The sequence below is a fragment of the Salvelinus fontinalis genome, chromosome 37 (genome assembly GCF_029448725.1).
Source record: "Salvelinus fontinalis isolate EN_2023a chromosome 37, ASM2944872v1, whole genome shotgun sequence".
NCBI lineage: Eukaryota > Metazoa > Chordata > Actinopteri > Salmoniformes > Salmonidae > Salvelinus > Salvelinus fontinalis.
The window spans coordinates 5,728,258-5,755,178 of record NC_074701.1 but is presented as its reverse complement, the minus strand read 5'-3'; the positions used below and the strand labels follow the sequence as shown (position 1 = coordinate 5,755,178).

The window sequence follows — 26,921 nt, the reverse complement described above, 5'->3', positions numbered from 1 at the left end:
TGATTCAGTAGAAGCGTAAAACACATAATCAAATCCATCAATCTTAAAACTAAACGCTAAATTCAGTTCATCGACGTCCTTTTTTAAGATCATATACACTTGCCTTCTATGAGACACGACATGTTTCAGCAACGGAGATTTGCATCCAAAAAGAACTTTCTTTATTGTAGACACAATTTGACCATGACGCGATAATTCTCTCTCCAACACTTCATCTCTAACAAATGGTGGTACGTTAGACAATATAACCTTCTTAGCCGGATTCATAAGTGGAAATACCTTCGTCTGTGTTTCCCTCAAAACAACACCGTTCTCCACCATCGTATTCACTTTTCCAATAGAATCTAAGAATATCACTACTGCGCTATTCATCCTTGAGGCTGATTTAATGCTATCATACCCAATCATACTACCTACCGCTAAAACACATTCTTCCACTGAACATCCAACCTCTGCCAAAATCTTAATTCCATTGCGCCGACTAAGTTTTTCATACTCCAAATTCTCACGAGCGGACATTTTAACCAGCCTCAACCAGCTGGTTGTGCCCTCGCGAAAACAAACAACCTCAAACTATCCCACCACCCCTCTACTTGTTAATTAATAAGTAGAACAATTATCTTTAAACCAACTAATCAATATATATATATTTACATACCAAAACCCAATAGAATGAAAAGAAATCCAGTCGCTCTCACAAACACTCCTGCTTGACGACTCACTTCCCAGCATGCACTCCGAAGAGAGAGAGAGAGAGAGAGAGAGAGAGAGAGAGAGAGAGAGAGAGAGACACTTACTTTGAAGTTAAGAGGTGCCATCTACCCGACTGGAGGCCAACTGGAGGGGAGACTAGAGACTCCGCCTCCATTCCAAATGGCAGCCTGTACCCTATAGTGCACTAGGGCTCAGAGGGCTCTGGTAAATGACATTATGTTGATGGATGACATGATTATATGGATGACATTATTATAAGGTTGACATTATGTTGATGGATGACATGATTATATGGATGACATGATTATATGGATGACATTATGTTGATGGATGACATTATTATAAGGATGACATTATGTTGATGGATGACATTATTTTATGGATGACATTATTATAAGGTTGACATTATTATAAGGATGACATTATGTTAATGGATGACATTATAAGGATGACATTATGTTAATGGGGGACATTATGTTAATGGATGACATTATAAGGATGACGTGTTGATGGATTTGGCTTTAGGGGAGTGGTTGCAGAAGTTTCTGGTCACACCAGGATACAGTGGAAGGTTGGAGGGGGAGGCTTAGGTTCCTCCCGCCCACCTTTCTCTCAAATGCACTTACTGTTTTGAAAAGCAAAGGATGAGACAGTATTATTCTATTTAATGGACAGGGGTCTAGATAAGAGGTAGAAGTGGTCTGGTCACATGAGAACAGAGAGGAGGGTTGGGGGAGGCATAGGTTTCTTTCTCACGTATTTCTCCCAAAAGTACTTACTCTGCAAAGGATGACATTATTATTCATGTTATTATTTTTGATGGACGGGGGTCTAGAGAAGCGGTAGAAGTGGTCTGCTGCGGTCATACGAGGACACAGAGAAGGGGTGGACGGTGGGGGCTTGGTAGGAGATATGGGTGTTTTTCTGAGCAGATGCTCACTTCAGTCTGTGAACACAAACGTGTGTGTTGAAGCACATGCGTGTGTGTAAGTGCGTGCGTGCCTGTATGCGTCTGGCGTGCGTGCGTCCATCCGTGTGTGTATGTGTATTTGTGCGTACGTGTGTGTGTGCACGTGCATGGGTGTGTGTGTGTGTGTGTGCACACGTGCATGAGTGTGTGTATGTGTGTGTGTGCTCGTGCGTGGGTGAGTGTGTGTTATTGTGTGTGTGCGCATGTGTGTGTGTGTGTGTGTGTGTGTGTGTGTGTGTGTGTGTGTGTGCGTGCGTGCGTGCGTGCGTGCGTGCGTGCGTGTGCGTGTGCATGTGTGTGTGTGTATATATGTGTGTGTGTATGTGTATGTGTATGCTTGCGCGTGTCCGTGTGTGTGTGTTTTGACAGCCACAGATGACTGGTATTAAACTAGGCCAATGAACAGTGATGAATTAATGGAGTGTAGTAAATAACACGTTTCATCAGGGATCCAAATGTGCAGTGAAACGTCTTTGTTTATTTCAGGATAAAAACCATTGGCTGAAGTAGCTTCCATTCTGACAGAAAATAACCCATGACTGTGAGGCTTCTTTGAAGAATACAAGGCGCTCTGGTAAAACAGTGTTATTTCTTCTAGCACCTAATCTGACAGAAAGTAGAATATCATAGCTACTCTGAAACATGTATCCTCTTCCCAAGGAAACCCTGATCCAGAGGCCATGGCTGATTGTTGAATTAGGTGGAAAAGGTGTATAATTGTGATGAATATGTCAACATACCTGTACACTACCTGTACACTACCTGTACACTACCTGTACAACCAATCCATGTGTATAAGAGAAAAAACATTTTCTCAATCCCCTTCTAAAATACTGGGAAACCTAAATTCCTATTCTGAACACCAAAGTAAATCAGTTTTAATTTGAAGATTTAATGCTGAAGAGAGTGGACTACCTATTTTCAAAAGTGACATAGAATAAGCCCATGTAGGGCAGAATGAACAGACAATTTCCTGTGATCTAGCCATTACATAGGGAACTCCCACTAGATCTATGGTGACTTTAATGCATACTAATGTCTGTCAATCAAAAGTTGGGGACTTCCAGGCTGGGAAGAACAGCTTTGAGGGTTTTGGACACCATGGGAATATGTCGATGACAGTGGGGTGAGCTTTGGATCACCGTTTTAAATGGGTGGCCGGCTGCTGGAGATCATTGTTGTGGGGGACAAAGAGAGATGACTTTAATTTAGCCTGGGCTTTCATCCCCTCCAGCGGGGCCTGAGGAGGTCGAGCGCTGTCAGGTACAGCCACAGGAGGACTATATGACTTTTCCACATCCTCCTCCTCCTCCTCTCACGCCTCATCACACTCCTCCTCCACCTCTCCCTCCTCCTCCTCCCCCTCATCTCCCCCATCTACCTCCTCTACCTCCTCCTCCTTCTCCACCTCTCCCTCCTCCTCCTCCCCCTCCTCCTCCTCATCTACCTCCTCTACCTCCTCCTCCACCATCAGATTGGCAGGCTTTCAATGATGTAGGCTCACCTTCTCCTCCTCCTTTTCTTCCTCTGTCTCCTCCTCCTTTTCTTCCTCTGTCTCCTTCTCCTGCTGGTGGGTGGATGTCTGTTCCCCTGAGAGGTAACACTGATGCTCTTTCAGTGTCTGCTGTCGTAATGCAGGCTAGGCCAGACCGGGCCCATCAGACAGGACAAACAAGACGCCCCCCCCCCCCCCCCCCCCCCCCCCCCACAGAGACAAACACACACAACCTTCCCATCAGTCCCCGAGCCAAATCTGCCTGATCTTATCCAGTTAACCTTCTGGAGGCACAGCGCATGCACATAAAACCTATTAGAGTGGGAAAGTTAGCTGGCCGCTAAAGTCCGAAATCAGATACAGTGTACTGAAGAGAGGGGGGGGGGGGGGGAAGAGAGAGAGAGAGAGAGAGAGAGAGAGAGAGAGAGAGAGAGAGAGAGAGAGAGAGAGAGAGAGAGAGAGAGAGAGAGAGAGAGAGAATGCAGGCTGCTAGACTGACACACAGGGAGAATAAGAGGTGAGGTGACAGATTAAAGGAGGGCAGCGAAGACTACTAATCTACAACCCCTGACATTTATTTCAGAGGACAGTGACAGTGAAGACAGAGTGGAAGGGCTCTGGGACCAGTCATTTAAAACATATGGGGACATCCACTTCTGCACTGCAATTCAAAGCTGCTCTATGTCGCCTGTCTTCCTATATTTAAAATAATGACAGAAATCTGCCAGTCATTTTTTATTTAATTCCTAAAGAAACTATACAATATGCTCACGATGTAGGATTCCACTGAGATGTGATAACTGATTTCATTTGACCCTTTAGGTCTCCACTGGGTCTCCACTACCCTGTATCAATGTTCTGTTCAGTATCTCTCTGACTGTTCCTAACAGTAACTGTAGGTCTCCACTACCTTGTATCAATGCTCTGTTCAGTATCTCTCTGACTGTTCCTAACAGTAACTGTAGGTCTCCACTACCTTGTATCAATGCTCTGTTCAGTATCTCTCTGACTGTTCCTAATAGTAACTGTAGGTCTCCACTACCTTATATCAATGTTCTGTTCAGTATCTCTCTGACTGTTCCTAACAGTAACTGTAGGTCTCCACTACCTTATATCAATGTTCTATTCTTTCCATAGGTTTACACCACTGTATATCAATGTACAGTATAATGTCTTCACTCATGTCTTTGACACACTAACAACGTGAATACAATGTTGTTACTAGTGTAACTACAGAACTACTACAGAGGTATCAGAGAAACGTAGGTCTCTATTCAGTCTGGATGGCTCAAGCGTTACAGATACAAATGTAAAGGTCATTTCCCATTGAGTTGACATATGCAGCGTTTACCGTGAGTGAAGTCTGATGGGGCAGCAGGTAGTCTAGTGGTTAGAGCGTTAGGCCAGTAACCGTAAGGTTGCTGGATCGGATCCCCGAGCTGACAAGGTAAAATCTGTCTTTCTGCCACTGAGCAAGGCAGTTAACCCACTGTTCCCCGGGCGCCGAAGACGTGGATGACAATAAAGGCGGACCCCCCCCCCCCACACCTCTGATTCAGAGGGGTTGGGTTAAATACAGAAGACACATTTCAGTTGAATACATTTAGTTGGACAACTGACTAGGTATCCCCCTTTCCAAGTCTCCGCTAATGCTGGAAACATTGCCTTTACATTTGTATCACGCTGAACTTCCACGATATGGATGGATTCTTTCATTTCACATGTTCGTTCTGTCCAACCTAATGTGGTTTTGTTAATGGAAGGTCAAAAGCAAAGCAAAGATGGCAGAACCAGATGGAATACATCTTAATAAGCCTTGTTTACACCTTGCACTAGCATGTAGGTTTCATGATCTGATCAATATGATACAATCACTATCTGATCAAGGTTTGTCGCATCTACACATGGTATTAAAATGTCTCTGATCCATCCACAGTGTCTGCAATGTAAACAGGTATACTTGTATGTAAATTATTTCACAAATATTTTTTCTAAATAAGATACATGCATTTGTTTTAAGACATATTGTGCCATAAGTCAATCATGCCACCTGTCAATGATTTTAGATCTGTCTCCACTTGTAAGATATCCAGACACAATGCACGACTACCTCTGGAATTGGTCAGGAAGATCTGATCACAATAAGATCACAATGCGTCTTTCGCAATGTGTCTACACCTGTCTAAAAATTTGGGCACAATCAGAATGTGGAAAAGATCAGAACAAAGGACGCATGTTAGCACAAGGTATAAACGGGGCTTCTGAGTAGAACCTGTTGGTTTAAAGAGCAATACATCTGACAAAGGCATGACCACCAGATAGACTTGACACGTTCTCTGAAGCAGTACGAACATATTTCCTCTTTTATTTACATTCCTTGTTCAAATGTTAACATTTTATAACGCTATAACGCTTGATCAAGTTGGCATTTTTTTCTCATTAAAATAAATTGGCACAAGTAAAACATATGTAGACAAAAGTTTATTTACACCATACAACATTTTTCATTTTTAAATATTTTATACAGGTCTGCAGATGAGAGAGTTTTAGCCGAGAGTCTTCAAGCAAGATTCTGCAGTATTAAAGTTTGTGAAATATATTATTCGTATAAAAGTGAGTATTACCTTTATTGCATTTAAAGCAATGAAGAATGTAGCTTTGACAAACATTCATTTTTATATGACAGAAAAATCCTCTTTGCCTGCCACTCTCGCTCATATATATTTTTTATATTATAAAGTAAAAAGTATAGTAATGGCCAAACAGACTTGTTATAAACTTTTTAAAAACCTGCATAAATATATACATTGTGCTTCCAGGGTCCAGTTTTGTGAAATATAAAACTGGATCCAACGAAGCTGGGATCGACATGGTATTATGTCTTCATTTAGCTTTTGAGGTTTATTCATCTAGAAAGATTTTCACCTTTTTGAAACCAATTCTTCTTACCATGGGTACTCTGAAACACATGATGGTAAATATTGTACACCCACCTGGCTGGCCCGCTGCACTAAGTACACTAGTGAGAATACAAAAAGTAACACTGATGATTTTTGTTGTATTTTTTGTTGTATTTTTTCCTCCTGTCCTCTGCGTTTTCCTCTTAAATGGTATTGGCACATCATGTCCTTGTCATACTCCTTTAGAATCCAGATATGTACTAGGCCAAGGCTGTTAGGACAGTCTGTCCATTTTTTCAGTGCAAAATACATCCTTTCCCCTTTCCTCCATGTCCTGGATATCATTTTCTCCTGGTTATCCTCTTCCTGGTTTTTACTTCCTGGAAGCCTCCTTCCTGGAGTGCATCCAAAATGTCACCCTATTCCCTATATAGTGCACTACTTTTGACCAGAGCCCTATGAGTCCTGTTCAAAAGAGCCCTATGGGTACTGGTGAAAAAGAGGCCTATAGGACCTGGTCATAAGTAGTGCACTTCATTGGGAATAGGGTGCCATTTTGGACTCATTTCCTGGTTTGTTTAGATCAGATCAGACCTCTGTCTGGAAGTCTCCTTCCTGGACGTCTAAGGGGAGATTGACACACTTCTCCCACTCTGCTGCGGTCATCTCCAGAGAGTCCTTGGGGTCAGGGTCTAGTGCATTCATACTGGTGTAGTTCTGGTACTCACAGGCTGGGTTGTAGCTCTCCCAGGGGTTCTTGTTGGCCATGGCCTTGTCCTTGGGAGGACAGGGACAGGTTAGCAGCAGGTATGGACAGGGAGATAGCAGGACATAGCAGGTAGCATGCCTTACAGTCACTAAACATGGTTCACTATAAATTGTTACTATATGTTATACCATATGTACTTTATATGTAATGTATAGGATAGGGTCAGGGGTATATATATACAGGGATATGTGAGGGTTATTACTTAGAAGGGAGCATGCCTCACTGTCACTGGTTACAGTTCACGGTTATTCTTCTTCTTAAACATTGGGTAACATTGGTTAATAATAACTTTCATGAATAACCATGAATAAACTGTTTATAAATACATTTGAATTTCATCACTTTAAAACATTTATAAACATTAATATGAAAGTTATAATGGATTATCCATGAAAGTTATTATATAGTATAGCCAAACAATGGATTATGCAGAGACTTTGAATCATGCGGTACGGCCTCTATGCATTGATCACCTCAACTAATGTTCTGGTAGAGCATATTAATGGTGTAATGGTTATATGAGAAGTGTATGTAACAAAAGGTAATGATAAGTATCTCAAATGTGAATAATATGGTTATATCATGGAATAATTCAAATGAATAGTGCGTTCCCTTCTCTCTGAAGAACGGTGAAGAGGGACTAGAGGACGAGCTTCCACTGTGTCTGACTGTGCTGTTCTGTTCCCATAATCTGGATGCACTCGCACTGACACTCACAGAGAGACTAGTAGGGAGGCAAATAGGGCAGCGAGCTATCGGAGCTGTTACTATGCAGTCAGGGAATACACAATGGTCACTAATGTTGTCTGTAGCTCTGGAGCCTGCCGGCTATTCAGCAAGCCTAGCCAGCACTGCAGTACATTTAATCAGCCAGCCCAGCCAGTACTGCAGTACATTTAATCAGCCAGCCCAGACCAGCCAGCACTGCAATACATTTGTTCAGCCAGGCTAGCCAGCACTGCAGTAAATTTATTCAGCCAGCCCAGCCAGCACTGCAGTACATTTATTCAGCCAGCCCAGCCAGCACCGCGGTACATTTATTCAGCCAGCCCAGCCAGCACCGCGGTACATTTATTCAGCCAGCCCAGCCAGCACTGCAGTACATTTAATCAACCAGCCCAGCCAGCACTGCAGTACATTTATTCAGCCAGCCCAGCCAGCACTGCAGTACATTTATTCAGCCAGCCCAGCCGGCACTGCAGTACATTTATTCAGCCAGCCCAGCCGGCACTGCAGTACATTTATTCAGCCAGGCCAGCCAGCACTGCAGTACATTTATTCAGCCATCCCAGCCTGCACCGCAGTACATTTATTCAGCCAGCCCAGCCAGCACGGCAGTACATTTATTCAGCCAGCCCAGCCAGCACTGCAGTACATTTATTCTGCCAGCCCAGCCGGCACTGCAGTACATTTATTCAGCCAGCCCAGCCCAGCCGCAGTACATTTATTCTGCCAGCCCAGCCGGCACTGCAGTACATTTATTCAGCCAGCCCAGCCAGCACTGCAGTACATTTATTCAGCCAGCCCAGCCCAGCCGCAGTACATTTATTCAGCCAGCCCAGCCGGCACTGCAGTACATTTATTCAGCCAGCCCAGCCAGCACTGCAGTACATTTATTCAGCCAGCACTGCAGTACATTTATTCAGCCAGCCCAGCCGGCACTGCAGTACATTTATTCAGCCAGCCCAGCCGGCACCGCAGTACATTTATTCAGCCAGCCCAGCCATCACTGCAGTACATTTATTCAGCCAGCCCAGCCAGCACTGCAGTACATTTATTCAGCCAGCCCGCCCGGCACTGCAGTACATTTATTCAGCCAGCCCAGCCGGCACTGCAGTACATTTATTCAGCCAGCCCAGCCGGCACTGCAGTACATTTATTCAGCCAGCCCAGCCAGCACTGCAGTACATTTATTCAGCCAGCCCAGCCGGCACTGCAGTACATTTATTCCAGAAAAAAAAGAAGGAAAACAAAGGATGTACTTTTCTATATAAATGTCCTTGTGGTGGTTACTAAGCAACAAGCAGAGAATTACACTGTGCAGTGGGGCTGATTGAAATGTGAGAGAAGACAGAGAGGATTACATGACATGGCAGGCCGAGGGGCTAACTGCCTGCCTGCTACTTGCATGCCGCAGAGCTGACACTATTCTCACACAACAATAGGCTTGAGTGTGTTTTGGTCAACAGGCCAATTTCTGTCTGTATCCTCTTCCCAGAATACAGTGCAGAAAACAATGCAGAAAGCATTCACTCAGAAGTGATCAATCCTGACTGACCATGTCCGGTGTCTTGAATGATACACATCTGAATTTGAATGGACTCTAATTCAGATGGACTACCACGACAGACAACCATCTCACAGTGGCTCTTTTCAATACATCTATGATACATAGTCTTAACCTTGCCCCCCCAATTTGCTGGGTGGTGGTAAAGAGCGCCAAGCAGGATCCTTTTCTCGATTCCTTGCATCCTTGTCCGAGTGGAGGGACTTTGGACAGTCTCCTTCAATATGGTTGAGAAGGAGGCAAGGATATAGGATACAAGGAAATATGGAAAGATTAATTGAGAAGGAGCCAGTGAATCTGCAGACTGCCTAAATGAGATAATGCCTACCCTCTCTCAGACAGAGTCTCTCAACTAGAGACTAGTCCCCCCCTCCACCAGCAGCAGCTGGCAGGCCTGTTAGGTATAGGGCCATGTCACTGAACCCCCTCACCAGCAGCAGCTGGCAGGCCTGTTAGGTATAGGGCCATGTCACTGAACCCCCTCACCAGCAGCAGCTGGCAGGCCTGCTAGGTATAGGGCCATGTCACTGAACCCCCTCACCAGCAGCAGCTGGCAGACCTGCTAGGTATAGGGCCATGTCACTGAACCCCCTCACCAGCAGCAGCTGGCAGGCCTGCTAGGTATAGGGCCATGTCACTGAACCCCCTCACCAGCAGCAGCTGGCAGGCATGCTAGGTATAGGGCCATGCCACTGAACCCCCTCACCAGCAGCAGCTGGCAGGCCTGCTAGGTATAGGGCCATGTCACTGAACCCCCTCACCCGCAGCAGCTGGCAGGCCTGCTAGGTATAGGTCCATGTCACTGAACCCCCTCACCCGCAGCAGCTGGCAGGCCTGCTAGGTATAGGGCCATGTCACTGGATCTGTTAATTTGCTCAATGACTCACTACGTGTGCTGCTGAGCGGATGGATATCTATAAAATACTATCTATCCTGACATCATCTTGTTTTGTACTCTAATTGGTCGACAACCACCAGCTTCGACCAATCACCCCACCTGGATCTTCTCCAGCTCTGTAATTGGTCTACAACAGACGACCGCTGACCAATCATCTCCCTCTACCCTTCATCATTTCCTGTTACTGCTGATCTCCTGTTCCTGGTATTATTACTCACCATGCTGCCCATATTTGGTATGTCTTGAAATCGATCCAGGGTTTGAAATTTCTGATTCAGTTCTTGGAACAGCTCCATGTGTCTTTTCCTGGTGTGCATGACTTTCTGCAATGGCAAGGGGTTCGTTTTGGTTTGGAAATCAAAGCCAATAATAGGATGGAGATTATAATGCAATGTATTATCCTCTCCAACCCGTGCACCTTTCTGAATAGCATTTCATCTGCCACTGGTATTACGGCAAGCCTAAAACATATTAAAGGGGCCAATGTCTTTCAAGGATTTTTTGCATATAATGTAAGCCAGTTGAGTAATTACATTTATTTTATGGCAAATTTTATTATCAAATCTACCTTTCGCATTTATGCAGAAAATTTGATGTAGAAATGGAATAAACCCACAAAAGTGGTGTGAGACATTTGTGTCTTGGGCTGTCAGCCAATGTCATATTTTACATAGAAAAAGTGCAAAAGTCAGGTGTGAAATGTGCATGTGACTTAATAAAGCGTAACAGTTTTCAAATCAACTCATAGCCAACGGATGTATGTAGGAGATGGAGGGGGAGCAACATGAGAGCGGGTGAGATTGGCTGGCTGCCCTGTAGATTGACAGCGTTGCTTTCACCTTAACTACGCCACACATCAATACATCTGTTTTGTGTCAAAACCATGTTACTCCAATAAGCTTAAGAGCTACACAAGGTAGTAGTACAATTAAAGGGTAGGGCAAACACAAATGCTCAGTGTAACAACAGTAGTGAATTAAAGGGTAGGGCAAACACAAATGCTCAGTGTAACAACAGTAGTGAATTAAAGGGTAGGGCAAACACAAATGCTCAGTGTAACAACAGTAGTGAATTAAAGGGTAGGGCAAACACAAATGCTCAGTGTAACAACAGTAGTGAATTAAAGGGTAGGGCAAACACAAATGCTCAGTGTAACAACAAAAGCCTGAAGCATGCACTTTGCCAAGAAGTAAGTTTACTTACTTCAAAGTCCATATCTTGGTAGCGCGATTTTCTTCTCTGAAGACAAAACAAACATATTGTGGATAATTAGACAGTCTGTTAACATGAGGGGTCATTAACTTCTGAATACTATAGAAATTATAATTATATTAATGAACACTAAATAACATTCTAACCATGACAAAATAAGCCCATTTTATTTTACGGCAACAACGTGACAATCTTCTCACTGGAACACAGCTACACATTAATTCTGTATTTACCTCTGTCACAATCTCTCACTGGAACACAGCTACACATTAATTCTGTATTTACCTCTGTCACAATCTCTCACTGGAACACAGCTACACATTAATTCTGTATTTACCTCTGTCACAATCTCTCACTGGAACACAACAACAAACAAAACCTTTATTTACTTAAACCAACACTTCAACAGTCTTCTCCACTCCAGCCTACCTCTAAGGTTAAACCAACACTTCAACAGTCTTCTCTACTCCAGCCTACCTCTAAGGTTAAACCAACACTTCAACAGTCTTCTCCACTCCAGTCTACCTCTAAGGTTAAACCAACACTTCAACAGTCTTCTCCACTCCAGTCTACCTCTAAGGTTAAACCAACACTTCAACAGTCTTCTCCACTCCAGCCTACCTCTAAGGTTAAACCAACACTTCAACAGTCTTCTCCACTCCAGCCTACCTCTAAGGTTAAACCAACACTCCAACAGTCTTCTCCACTCCAGCCTACCTCTAAGGTTAAACCAACACTTCAACAGTCTTCTCCACTCCAGCCTACCTCTAAGGTTAAACCAACACTTCAACAGTCTTCTCCACTCCAGCCTACCTCTAAGGTTAAACCAACACTTCAACAGTCTTTTCCACTCCAGCCTACCTCTAAGGTTAAACCAACACTTCAACAGTCTTCTCCACTCCAGCCTACCTCTAAGGAGCTCATGGATATGGTGGATCCCGTCTCGCTCCTCGACAGCCCTCCAGTCTCTTCCATCTCAGCCAGGAAGTTCTTGACAGCGGTTCGGGGTTCAAAGGGAAGGTTCTGCTGCATGTGTTCCTGTCCTCCTCCTGACCCGTACTGCTGGTGCAGGTTCTGATCCATGTTCACCCCCATGTTCATGTGCTCCATGACCCCGATCCCGCCCATCCCCGTCGGGCTCATGTTGAAGTCCGGTGCCATCTTGTAGTGTTGCATCATCCTATCGTGGGGCAGTGTATCTCCCATGCCCAGGCCCATGCTCATCTTGGTGGAGCTATCGTCCTTCAGGAGAGTGGGAAGTGTGTTACAGTTCCCAGATCCTGCTGCCGCCGCAGAAGCCCGTGGCATCACGATGTAGTCTGTCTCCATCATCTGGCCTTGGGGTGAATGTCCGCCCATACCACCCATACCGCCCATGCTGCCCATGTCGTGGCCACTGCCCATCCCGCCGTGCCCGTGCCCGCCCATATCCTGGTCGGACTGACGGAGAGCATCATCGGTGCACAGGTAGACGGTGCGGCGCATGTCGGACACGCTGTCGCCCAGGCAGCCCTCACCCATGTCGCCCATGGGGCCCATGTGCATGCCGGGCTGCTGGATCATCACCTTGGAGATGATGTTGCCGGGTAAGGTGGAGTAGTTGAGCCCCTCGGGACCCTTCTCATCCTCCTCGTCATTCAGAGAGATGCGGGATAGGGTGCCGGTGATGGTCGCCGCGCGGCAAGAGCCCATGTCTTTGTGGAGAGCTGTGGAGAGGAGAGAAAGGGGAGTTAGTGGAGAATGAATGCACCATACTGACAGACAGGGTGGTTAGTGGGGAATGAATGGACCATACTGACAGACAGGGTGGTTAGTGGGGAATGAATGGACCATACTGACAGACAGGGTGGTTAGTGGGGAATGAATGCACCATACTGACAGACAGGGTGGTTAGTGGGGAATGAATGCACCATACTGACAGACAGGGTGGTTAGTGGGGAATGAATGGACCATACTGACAGACAGGGTGGTTAGTGGGGAATGAATGCACCATACTGACAGACAGGGTGGTTAGTGGGGAAGGAATGCACCATACTGACAGACAGGGTGGTTAGTGGAATGAATGCACCATACTGACAGACAGGGTGGTTAGTGGAATGAATGCACCATACTGACAGACAGGGTGGTTAGTGGGGAATGAATGCACCATACTGACAGACAGGGTGGTTAGTGGAATGAATGCACCATACTGACAGACAGGGTGGTTAGTGGGGAATGAATGCACCATACTGACAGACAGGGTGGTTAGTGGGGAATGAATGCACCATACTGACAGACAGGGTGGTTAGTGGAATGAATGCACCATACTGACAGACAGGGTGGTTAGTGGGGAATGAATGCACCATACTGACAGACAGGGTGGTTAGTGGAATGAATGCACCATACTGACAGACAGGGTGGTTAGTGGGGAATGAATGCACCATACTGACAGACAGGGTGGTTAGTGGAATGAATGCACCATACTGACAGACAGGGTGGTTAGTGGGGAATGAATGCACCATACTGACAGACAGGGTGGTTAGTGGGGAATGAATGCACCATACTGACAGACAGGGTGGTTAGTGGGGAATGAATGCACCATACTGACAGACAGGGTGGTTAGTGGGGAATGAATGCACCATACTGACAGACAGGGTGGTTAGTGGGGAATGAATGCACCATACTGAGAACTAATGTCAGTCTGTTCTGTATGATCTGTTTATTTCTCATTGTATGCTTATTTTAAATCATTCCGATTTCAAACCATTGTTGCAGATTTCAGATTATTTTTTGCAGATTTCAGACCATTGTTGCAGATTTCAGACCATTGTTGCAGATTTCAGATTATTGTTGAAGTTTTCTGACCATTGTTGCAGATTTCAGACCATTGTTGCAGATTTCAGACCATTGTTGCAGATTTCAGATTATTGTTGCAGATTTCAGACCATTGTTGCAGATTTCAGACCATTGTTGCAGATTTCAGACCATTGTTGCAGATTTCAGACCATTGTTGCAGATTTCAGACCATTGTTGCAGATTTCAGACCATTGTTGCAGATTTCAGATTATTGTTGCATTTCAGACCATTGTTGCAGATTTCAGACCATTGTTGCAGATTTCAGACCATTGTTGCAGATTTCAGACCATTGTTGCAGATTTCAGACCATTGTTGCAGATTTCAGACCATTGTTGCAGATTTCAGACCATTGTTGCAGATTTCAGATTATTGTTGCAGATTTCAGACCATTGTTGCAGATTTCAGACCATTGTTGCAGATTTCAGAACATTGTTGCAGATTTCAGACCATTGTTGCAGATTTCAGACCATTGTTGCAGATTTCAGACCATTGTTGCAGATTTCAGACCATTGTTGCAGATTTCAGACCATTGTTGCAGATTTCAGACCATTGTTGCAGATTTCAGACCATTGTTGCAGATTTCAGACCATTGTTGCAGATTTCAGACCATTGTTGCAGATTTCAGACCATTGTTGCAGATTTCAGATTATTGTTGCATTTCAGACCATTATTACATTTCCTTGTGATGAATATGCGTAAAAACACAGAGTTGAAATAATAACGCCAGGACACTTGGCACACATTGAAACGATGAACCGGATGTGTCCATTTTACAGTGTAATGACTATTTCCTCATACAGCTGGGAAGAAATAGACAAAACTTAACTACCGATCTCCTCAAATAGGACACAGGGACACTACTTCAAAAGAGCCACTATAGAGGATTAGATGTTCCTGATATAACTAAGTACAGAGCCGACAAGCCTCTGAGGAGGACTTTCCTCAAATTCGACCTGAAATCCAGGATACCTACGACACCTTTTTATCTTATTAAAGTTTGGTTCACCTTGGAAAACCCCCAAAACCTCAGACACAAAACCAGGAGAGGCTTGCTTTTTGTTCTAAAGCTCTCTTGTCAGAAGTCAGAAATCCCCTCTGTTTTGGGGGAACAGAACAGCCTGTACTGCTGTTCTCTGTGCCTCTCTCCACCGCTGCAGAGATGATGTCTGCGTCCCAAATGGTAGCATATTCCCTACATAGTGCACTACTTTTGATGAGAGCTCTATGGGCGCTGGTCCCTATTGGCCCTGGTCAAAAGTAGTGCACTAGGAAGGGAATAGGGTGCCATTTGGGATGCATTTGGGGCCATTTTAATCTTGGCCTTCTGAATCCTCCACAGGGGAATTGCCTGCTTGAAAACCAACAGGCTGCAAGGGGAACACAAGGTCAGCAGTGTGTGTGTGTGTGTGTGTGTGTGTGTGTGTGTGTGTGTGTGTGTGTGTGTGTGTGTGTGTGTGTGTGTGTGTGCGTGCGTGCGTGCGTGCGTGCGTGCGTGCGTGCGTGCGTGCGTGCGTGCGTGCGTGCGTGTGTCCAGCCCAGAGCAGCACGGCCAGAAACAGAAAACATAACACTTCCCTTTTTGTTTTGAGCCTGAATCACCACAGAGTGGAGCAGGGAGATAAACAGTGGTGCAGAGAGAGAGAGGAAGGAGGGGTTGGGGTAGAGGTAGAGGGTGGTGGAGGTGGAATGACTCCATGGCCAGAGGGATGGGCAGGCAGGCGAGGGATTGTTCCTGGTATATATTCTTGGCACAGTTATTATTGTTTCCTGGTATGTATTCCTGGTATATATTCCTGGTGTTATTCCAGAAAGTATTCCCGATAGATAACAGAATTTAGATTTTTATTCATTACTTTTATCCTAAACACTAGAACCGCTAAAGCAGTCATTTTGATTGCTCATGATTTATACATTTTTATATTACTCTGCCATGTTTTAAGTCTTTAAGTCTTAATATCAACAACAGAACTAGAGTTATAACCAGTTTTAAGAAGGCATGTCATTTCTTGGAAAAGTTTTCCCCCGTTGCCCTGCTGATAATCACTCCACGATTGCCTGAAAACTGAACCTAAAATATACCAAAACTAATTTCACACATATAACAACAAATTAAATAAATAAAGTAAAGTATGGGTGAGTTGATGAGTGAGGGGAAGCGAACAAGTAATAATGATGTAATCACCAATTGTGAATGAAGAACAGGGCGGGTAATTATATTGTAATGATCTATTCTAATTATATGCCTCATCTGAAAATGGTATGTTCCCTTTATCAGTTCACCAAATTAAAGCAGTCTTATCAGTCTACTCTGGACTACATGGAGCAGGCTACACAGGGAGAGCATGTGTAATTATACACTACCGTTCAAAAGTTTGGGGTCACTTAGAAATGTCCTTGTTTTTGAAAGAAAAGCACATTTTTTGAGGACAAGAACATTAGTGTTAAGTTTGAGAAACAGATGCCTCACAGTCCTCAACTGTCAGCTTCATTAAATAGTACCCACAAAACACCAGTCTCAACGTCAACAGTGAAGAGGCGACTCCAGGATGCTGGGCTTCTAGGCAGAGTTCCTCTGTCCAGTGTCTGTGTTCTTAATCTTTTCTTTTTCTTTTTATCTTTTCTTTTTATAGTCTGAAATATGGCTTTATCTTTGCAACTCTGCCTAGAAGGACAGCATCCCAGAGTCGCCTCTTCACTGTTGACGTTGAGACTGGTGTTTTGCGGGTACTATTTAATGAAGCTGCCAGTTGAGGACTTGTGAGGTGTTTGTTTCTCAAACTAGACACTCTAATGTACTTGTCCTCAAAAAAGGTCCTTTTCTTTCAAAAACAAGACAGATATGGTTCTTAATGTTCTGAATGATTCCGTGGGGTCTTTCTCTAACGTATCATTAACATTATATCCTAGAAGTCAGATTTCATAACCTTATACATCCCATAATAATTTCTCGACAAAACTTGTGAGGATTTTTATATTTTGTGGTCATTGTCTTTCAAGTTGTTTCTGCGGGTCGCAAATAGCTAAATTAGCATGACACGAGCTGAATGATTTTTTTTTCTTACGTTTAAAATAAAAAACAAGGGTAAAAACTACAATCAATTGTGAACGGATTATGATAGAGACATGAGGTTAGAACTATTGGTTTTGTTAGAGGAGTATTTACACAATGAACATTTACCTATTGGTCAAAATATGTGTTTGTGATTGGACACCTTACACACTCTTAAAAACACAACATGTTTACATCAAAAGACTCTAAAAAAACACTTAAAAACGCAATACTTTAAACATGAGTCATCAACAAAACCAATGAAACCAGGGCTACAGTGCAAGGCTTTCCCATCGGCCATTTTGTTAATGAACAACAACTACAAAGGGATGTTGAAAATGATAAGCGCTGTCATTATTATTCAAATTCACCACTCTCTATCTTACCCTTCCCTTTGATATCAAACAATGCGTTTCATCCCATACAGAAAGCTAGCCGGCTTTCTGACACCTAACAAATTCTCTTGTTTCCACTGAAGCCTCCTCTATCACTCCTCGTCTATGTCCCAAATGGCACCCCTATTCCCTTTATAGTGCACTACCTGTGACCAGGGCCCATAGGTAAAGTAGTGCACTACATAGGGAATAGGGTTCCATTTGGGATGCAAACCTGTTCTCACATCAAATCGGCCTGTTTTGATTATTAAGCCAGCAGGCGTCCAATGTGGATTGTGTGCTGTTACGCAACCTGGGAAGTTATTTTATGTTGTTTTTTACCCCCATTGTGTCTAACCTCTTTTTAGGGCTTTAATTTCAATAGGCAATGTAATCAGGAGCTCATTAATTGAATATGACACCATCTGGTTATTACCTGAACGACAGGCGATGTCAACGTCTTTCTCAAAGTCCGTCTGTTGGGAGAGAAAAGACAACAGTGGTGAAAATACAGACATAGATTTCAGCATTGACACAACACAAAATGTCATATATTGTGACACTGCCACAAGTGTGAGGTAATAGCCCAAACCCTTGTATTTTCCTTTTCATGCTGTTACATTATATTATGTATTAGTTATGTATCTGTTAAGTTATGAATCTGTTATGTTATGTATCTGTTATGTATCTGTTATATTTTATATCTGTTATGTATCTGTTATGTATCTGTTATATTATGTATCTGTTATATTTTATATCTGTTATGTTATGTATCTGTTATATATTATGTATCTGTTATATTATGTATCTGTTATATTATGTATCTGTTATGTTATGTATCTGTTATATATTATGTATCTGTTATATTATGTATCTGTTATATTATGTATCTGTTATATTTTATATCTGTTATGTTATGTATCTGTTATATATTATGTATCTGTTATATTATGTATCTGTTATGTATCTGTTATGTTATGTATCTGTTAAGTATCTGTTATGTTATGTATCTGTTATATTTTATATCTGTTATGTATCTGTTATGCTATGTATCTGTTATGCTATGTATCTGCTATGTATCTGTTAAGTTATGAATCTGTTATGTATCTGTTATATTATGTATATGTTATGTATTTGTTATGTATCTGTTATATTATGTCTCTGTTATATTATGTATCTGTTATGTATCTGTTATATTATGTATATGTTATGTATTTGTTATGTATCTGTTATGTTATGTCTCTGTTATGTATCTGTTATGTATCTGTTATGTATCTGTTATATTATGTATCTGTTATGTATCTGTTATATTATGTATCTGTTATGTTATGTCTCTGTTATGTATATGTTATGTATTTGTTATGTATCTGTTATGTTATGTCTCTGTTATGTATCTGTTATGTATCTGTTATGTATCTGTTATATTATGTATCTGTTATATTATGTATCTGTTATGTATCTGTTATATTATGTATCTGTTATGTATTTGTTATGCATCTGTTATATTATGTATCTGTTATGTATCTGTTATGTATCTGTTATATTATATATCTGTTATGTTATGTATCTGTTATGTATCTGTTATATTATGTATCTGTTATGTATCTGTTATGTATCTGTTATGCATCTGTTATATTATGTATCTGTTATGTATCTGTTATGTATCTGTTATATTATATATCTGTTATGTTATGTATCTGTTATGTATCTGTTATATTATGTATCTGTTATGTATCTGTTATGTATCTGTTATATTATGTATCTGTTATGTATTTGTTATGCATCTGTTATATTATGTCTCTGTTATGTATCTGTTATGTATCTGTTATGTTATGTATCTGTTATGTATCTGTTATATTATATATCTGTTATATTATGTATCTGTTATATTATGTATCTGTTATGTTATGTATCTGTTATGTATCTGTTATATTATATATATGTTATATTATATATCTGTTATATTATGTATCTGTTATATTATGTATCTGTTATGTTATGTATCTGTTATGTATCTGTTATATTATATATCTGTTATATTATGTATCTGTTATATTATGTATCTGTTATGTTATGTATCTGTTATGTATCTGTTATATTATATATCTGTTATATTATGTCTCTGTTATGTATTTGTTATATTATGTATCTGTTATATTATGTCTCTGTTATGTATCTGTTATATTATATATCTGTTATATTATGTCTCTGTTATGTATCTGTTATATTATGTATCTGTTATGTTATGTATCTGTTATGTATCTGTTATATTATATATCTGTTATATTATGTATCTGTTATATTATGTATATGTTATGTTATGTATCTGTTATGTATCTGTTATATTATATATCTGTTATATTATATATCTGTTATATTATATATCTGTTATATTATGTATCTGTTATATTATGTATCTGTTATGTTATGTATCTGTTATGTATCTGTTATATTATATATCTGTTATATCATGTCTCTGTTATGTATTTGTTATGCATCTGTTATATTATGTCTCTGTTATGTATCTGTTATGTATCTGTTATGTATCTGTTATATTATGTATCTGTTATATTATGTATCTGTTATGTATTTGTTATGCATCTGTTATATTATGTCTCTGTTATGTATCTGTTATGTATCTGTTATATTATATATCTGTTATATTATGTATATGTTATGTTATGTATCTGTTATGTATCTGTTATATTATATATCTGTTATATTATGTATATGTTATGTTATGTATCTGTTATATTATGTCTCTGTTATGTATTTGTTATGCATCTGTTATATTATGTCTCTGTTATGTATCTGTTATGTATCTGTTATGTATCTGTTATATTATATATCTGTTATATTATGTATATGTTATGTTATGTATCTGTTATATTATGTATCTGTTATATTATGTATCTGTTATGTATTTGTTATGCATCTGTTATATTATGTCTCTGTTATGTATCTGTTATATTATGTATCTGTTATATCATGTATCTGTTATGTTATGTATCTGTTATGTTATGTATCTGTTATATCATGTATCTGTTATGTTACGTATCTGTTATTTTATTTACCTGTTATATTATGTATCTGTTATGTTATGTGTCTGTTATGTTATGTATCTGCCAGTTCTGACTGACTTATTTGCAAATTTTGGTGGACTATCCCTTTAATAGGGCATGTCCCTTTAAGAAAAAAGTAGCAGTTTGGGGAAATGTTTGGCGTGTAACTGGCTGAGTTCTATTTGTGTGGAAAAAAATGTAGGCAAAGGAGGCTGCTGAGTGGAGGCCAGCTCATAATAATGTCTGGAACGGAGTAAATGGAATGGCATCAAAACAAGGAATCCATGGGTTTGATGTGTTGGATACCAATCCATAGATTCTGTTCCATCCATTACTTATAGCCATTACTTAAAGCCCATCCTCCCCAATTAAGGAACCTGTGCTTTTAAGCACCCTAGATTTATCCATTCCAGGGAATTCTTTTAGTTAGTTATTGTTGATTTTTACTCCTATAAGTAAGATGAGCTGACATGTTGTGAGGAAATCTACCCAGCGCCGGATTTCCCTCTCCCTTAACCATCCGGTGAGATCTATCCTGCTGATTTTATTTTTATTTGAATGACTTGTATTTTTGCATTTTGAAGGGGGATTTCTAATTTTGACTTTGGGAATATTTTTCATTGGGATTCTATTTGGGATTTGGACTTCCTGAACTTTAGTTTGGGTCTATTTCAATTGGTTTTGTGAAATGATACACATTCTATGACAATATGCTTATTTTGCTCACTGTATTCATTTTGTCTGTCTTGCCTTGTTCACCCTCATATAAACACAGCATTTCTTTTAACTTTAATATTGTAGCATGGTTTAAGATCCGAGATGATTGTTACATTATGACATCATAAAAGAAACCGAGAACAACTCCAGCCACATGCAGTGTTGAGGTGAATTAAGTCAATAGAACAATCCCAATAGCAAGCTCTTTGACATCTGATTAAACATGCCATCATTATATAGGAGGAGTTTCATTGCATCTATCTATTTCCTTTCCCAGTTTGGGTCAGTTACTGTCAAGTTAATGGTCCTATTCTCCCTGCTCCGTTCCCAACTATATAGCAACACGCCTGCATATAACAGGGGATTTGTAGCACTAAAACAGCGGTTGGGAACAAATCACTGTTTGTTCTCTGCAAATGATTCTATTGAACCGGGGGCACCCCGACAGCCAACACAAACACACCATTCTACAACAGTGGAAATGAATTCAATCTGAGTAGGAGGATATTAGAATACAACGTTGGGGAGATCAGACGATAGTTATGATGAGCGAAGGTCGTTGGCAGTTGGCGTTCTGCTGGATCAAGAGATTTGGTGTGGCGTTACAAAGGTCATTCAAACAACTGGTGCTTTATTACTGTGTGTGTGTGTGTGTGTGTGTGTGTGTGTGTGTGTGTGTGTGTGTGTGTGTGTGTGTGTGTGTGTGTGTGTGTGTGTGTGTGTGTGTGTGTGTGTGTGTAGGTGTGTGTGCGTAGGTGTGTGTGCGTAGGTGTGTGTGTGTGTGTGCGTAGGTGTGTGTGCGTAGGTGTGTGTGTGCGTAGGTGTGTGTGTGCGTGCGTAGGTGTGTGTGTGCGTGCGTAGGTGTGTGTGTGTGACAATGGAGAGAGGGCTTGGTAAAATGATGAAAATTGACGCTTGACGAAAGTGACAAATGAGTTCAATCAAAATGAATCCAGGAAGTTGGAAAATGGAAAATGGATCTCATTTATTAAAGTGTGTGTGTGTGTGTGTGCATGTGTGTGTGCTTGTGCATGTGTGTGATTTATTACAGGGGCCAGGGCCACGTGCTGGTCTACACTGTGTGTAATTACATTTGAACTAAAGCAGATACAGTATTTGTAAAACGACGGGTAACAATGCCTCATCCAGCCCAACCAGCAGAATTGCAATTTCAGTTTACTTCCTTAATTGACTGAATTGAAATGGAATGGACCCCAACCCTGCTATGAAGGCTTGTATTGAGGGTATGTAATACTATACCCTTTTCACACTGAGCTGAGCCAAGGCGATCCCTGCCGAGCCGTACTGCACTGGCCTGGTTAGGCATCCACCACAGTTGCTGGAAACATACTGGAAAGGACAATGTGAAAAGAATGTCTCCTAGCCAGAGCCAGCACAGTACGGTTCAGTTCAGCCCTATAGTGTGAATCAGCTGTTAGAAGCAAATCCTAACCTCCATTTAAGTGGAATTTTCACTTGGGTGGTGTCCCAAATGGCACCCTATTCCCTATTGGCCCTGGTCAAAAATAGTGCACTATATAGGGAATAGGGTGCCATTTCAGACTAATCAACATCAATTCACATTTTACTCGTGAACATGTGGATGTGCTCCTTTGTCTCAAATATAAAAGCAGGTATAGGCTTTGGTTGAGCGCAGAGGACGCTGGTGAGGGGAGGACGGTACATCCAATGGATGGAATGAATTAACTGAAATGGTATCGAACACATGGAAACCAGGTATTTGATGTGTTTGAGACCATTCCATTTATTTCCGTTCCAGCCATTACCCTGAGCCCGTCCTCCCCATGGAAAATGCAAACCAGCCACCACTGGGTTGAGGGTTATACAGTGCTGGTGTTATCATACCATAATCTGAGCGTGACCGTTGGGGAAAGTTCCAGTGTTGTCAGCGTTGAGGGGGTCCTGACAGTTTCTGGGGTCCTGACAGTTCCTGAGACGACATCTGAAAGCATCTTGGACCTGGGGAAAGCCAAGCACCATAGAAGTAGTATTAGACACTTGACATTTAGTATAATATGATATATAATGTGTATTTTAGTTTCTGACAGGCTATGGCCATGACACTAGAGAGTAAAAACATCCTCTATTGTTCCTGCTCTTGACCTTGCTCACAGTGATTACAGCTACTTTCCAAAGGGAGGAGCAGGTTAATAGGAAAGTGATGCATTAGAGCACTTGACATGAGTATAATGTTATATATAATGTGTATTTTAGTTTCTGACAGGCTATGGCCATGACACTAGAGAGTAAAAACATCCTCTATTGTTCCTGCTCTTGACCTTGCTCACAGTGATTACAGCTACTTTCCAAGGGGAGGAGCAGGTTAATAGGAAAGTGATGCATTAGAGCACTTGACATGAGTATAATGTTATATATAATGTGTATTTTAGTTTCTGAAAACATGCTCGATTGTTTCTGCTGTAACCTCTTGATCCTTGCTCACAGTGATTCCAGCTACTTTCCAAAGGGGAGGGGCAGGTTAACAGGAAAGGGATGTATAGTGCCTTGCAAAAGTATTCATCCCTCTTGGCGTTTTTCCTATTTTGTTGCATTACAACCTGTAATTTAAATGAATTTTTATTTGGATTTCATGAAATGGACATACACAAAATAGTCAAAATTGGTGAATTGAAATTAAAAAAATAACTTGTTTAAAATATTTTTTTTTAAACTGAAAGTGGTGCGTGCATATGTATTCACCCCCTTTGCTATGAAGCCCCTAAATAAGATCTGGTGCAACCAATTACCTTCAGAAGTCACATAATTAGTTAAATAAAGTCCACCTGTGTTCAATCTAAGTGTCACATGATCTGTCACATGATCCCTGTTCTGAAGGCCCCAGAGTCTGCAACATCACTAAGCAGGGGGCACCACCAAGCAAGTGGCACCATGAAGACCAAGGAGCTCTCAAAAACAGGTCAGGGACAACGTTGTGGAGAAGTACAGATCAGGGTTGGGTTAAAAAAATGAATATGGCACCACAACAAACCTGCCAAGAGAGGGCCACCCACAAAAACTCACGGACCAGGTAAGGAGGATATTAATCAGAGAGGCAACAAAGAGACCAAAGATAACCCTGAAGGAGCTGCAAAGCTCCACAGCGGAGATTGGAGTATCTGTCCATAGGACCCCTTTAAGCCGTACACTCCATAGAGCTGGGCTTTACGGAAGAGTGGCCAGAAAAAGCCATTGCTTAAAGAAGAAAATAAGCAAACATGTTTGGTGTTCACCAAAAGGCATGTGGGAGACTCCCCAAATATATGGAAGAAGGTACTCTGGTCAGATGAGATTAAAATGTTGCTTTTTGGCCATCAAGGAAAACACTTTGTCTCATCATCACCTCTCATCATCCCGAGAACACCATCCACACAGTGAAGCCTGGTGGTGTCACAACTTCCGCCAAAGTTGGTGCCTCTCCTTGTTCGGGCGGCGTTCGGTGGTCGTCATCACCGGCTTTCTAGCTGCCACCGATCCACGTTTCTTTTTCCATTTGTTATGTCTTGATTGTACACACCTGGTTCCCATTACATTATTAATATTTCCCTATTTAACCCTCTGGTTCTCATTATGTTTTGTGCGTGATTGTTCCTGGTTTTGTGCTAGTCTTTTGTGTTAGGGTTTGTTATCCCTGCGTGGATACTTTTTTCAGAGTAAAGTACGTTATTTTACTCAGTTCTGTGTCCTGCGCCTGACTCCGTCCTCACCTCTGCACAACTGACACTTGACAGGTGGTGGCAGCATCATGCTGTGGGGATGTTTTTCATCGGCAGGGACTGGGAAACTGGCCAGAATTGAAGGAATGATGGATGGCGCTAAATACAGGGAAATTCTTGAGGGAAACCTGCTTCAGTCTTCCAGAGATTTGAGACTGGGACAGAGGTTCCCTTTCCAGCAGGACAATGACCCTAAGCATACTGCTGAAGCAACACTCGAGTGGTTTAAGGGGAAACATTTAAATGTCTTGGAATGGCCTAGTCAAAGCCCAGACCTCAATCCATTTGAGAATCTGTGGTATGACTTAAAGATTGCTGTACACCAGCGGAACCCATCCAACTTGAAGGAGCTGGAGCAGTTTTGCCTTGAAGAATGGGCAAACATCCAAGTGGCTAGATGGTGGCAAGTTTATAGAGACTTGCAGCTGTAATTGCTGCAAAAGGTGGCTCTACTTTGGGGGGGTGAATAGTTCTGCACGCTCAAATTTTCAATTTTTTTGTCTTATTTCTTGTTTGATTCACAAGAAAAAATATTTTGCATCATCAAAGTGGTAGGCATGTTGTGTAAATCAAATGATACAAACCCCCCAAAAATATATTTTAATTCCAGGTTGTAAGTCAACAAAATAGGAAAAATGCCAAGGGGAGTGAATACTTTCGCAAGCCACTGTAAACAAAACATCTGGAATTAATCTGGGCCAGATCCCTAATCTCCTAATAATCTCCTAATAAATACTGTAGTTAGGGCCAAACGGGAAACAGGAAGTGTGTGTGTGTGTGTGTGTGTGTGTGGGGCCACAAGAGATAAGAGGGATTAAACATGTATAAGGGTCAACAAAATGTTGTGACACAGGGTGTGACCTAGAGCATGTTCATTTGGCACCAAGTGTAAAATGAGTCAAATGGGGTGATTCTCTCTGAATTGGTCCAATAAGAAACCTTCATTTTTATTTCCAATTGGAAAGTATTTTTGGGGGGTAATTTTGATATGTTGTGCACTATGAACAGAATCCTACTGAAAGAGTATCCCTTATCCCTAACCCATACATACCTCCCTTTGTCCTTCCCTCACTTCCACAATACTTCTTTCTCCCTCCCCCTCCTTTCCACCCCTCACCGTCCCTCACTTCCCCAATACCTCCCTCTCCCTCCTCTCCACCCCTCACCTTCCCTCACTTCCCCAATACCTCCCTCTCCCTCCCTCCTCTCCACCCCTCACCTTCCCTCACTTCCCCAGTACCTCCCTCTCCCTCCTCCCCCCCTCACCTTCCCTCACTTCCCCAATACCTCCCTCTCCCTCCTCTCCCCCTCACCTTCCTTCACTTCACCAATACCTCCCTCTCCCTCCGCTCCACCCCTCACCTTCCCTCACTTCCCCAATACCTCCCTCTCCCTCCTCTCCACCCCTCACATTCCCTCACTTCCCCAATACTTCCCTCACCCTCAACTCTCCCCCTCACCTTCCCTCACTTCCCCAATACTTCCCTCACCCTCAACTCTCCCCCTCACCTTCCCTCACTTCCCCAGTACCTCCCTCTCCCTCCCTCTCCCTCCTCTCCACCCCTCACCTTCCCTCACTTCCCCAATACCTCCCTCTCCCTCCTCTCCACCCCTCACCTTCCCTCACTTCACCAATACCTCCCCCCCTCTCCTTCCCTCACTTCCCCAATACCTCCCTCCTCTCTCCCCTCCCCCTCTCCTTCCCTCACTTCACCCCCCCCCCCCCTCTCCTTCCCTCACTTCCCCAATACCTCCCTCTCCCTCCTCTCCTTCCCTCACTTCCCCAATACCTCCCTCTCCCTCCTCTCTCCCCCTCTCCTTCCCTCACCTCCCCAATACCTCCCTCTCTCCCCCTCTCCTTCCCTCACCTCCCCAATACCTCCCTCTCTCCCCCTCTCCTTCCCT

The 26,921-nt window shown here is 42.2% G+C and overlaps 1 protein-coding gene across 1 annotated transcript in view; it reads right to left on the bottom strand.

The window, feature by feature from the left end:
- Window positions 1–5,521: 5,521 nt before the first annotated feature.
- The window catches only part of LOC129835905 (adhesion G protein-coupled receptor B3-like), a 152,751-nt gene continuing 131,351 nt past the window's right edge, over window positions 5,522–26,921 (bottom strand). Inside the window, exons 7-13 of the mRNA XM_055901611.1 lie at window positions 23,149–23,262; window positions 22,543–22,632; window positions 17,940–17,979; window positions 12,155–12,951; window positions 11,237–11,272; window positions 10,252–10,356; window positions 5,522–6,856 (exon numbers count right to left, since the gene is read on the bottom strand). Of these exons, the coding sequence (XP_055757586.1) occupies window positions 6,668–6,856; window positions 10,252–10,356; window positions 11,237–11,272; window positions 12,155–12,951; window positions 17,940–17,979; window positions 22,543–22,632; window positions 23,149–23,262 (1,371 nt within the window). The 3' untranslated portion in view covers window positions 5,522–6,667. The remainder of the gene's footprint in view (window positions 6,857–10,251; window positions 10,357–11,236; window positions 11,273–12,154; window positions 12,952–17,939; window positions 17,980–22,542; window positions 22,633–23,148; window positions 23,263–26,921) is intronic.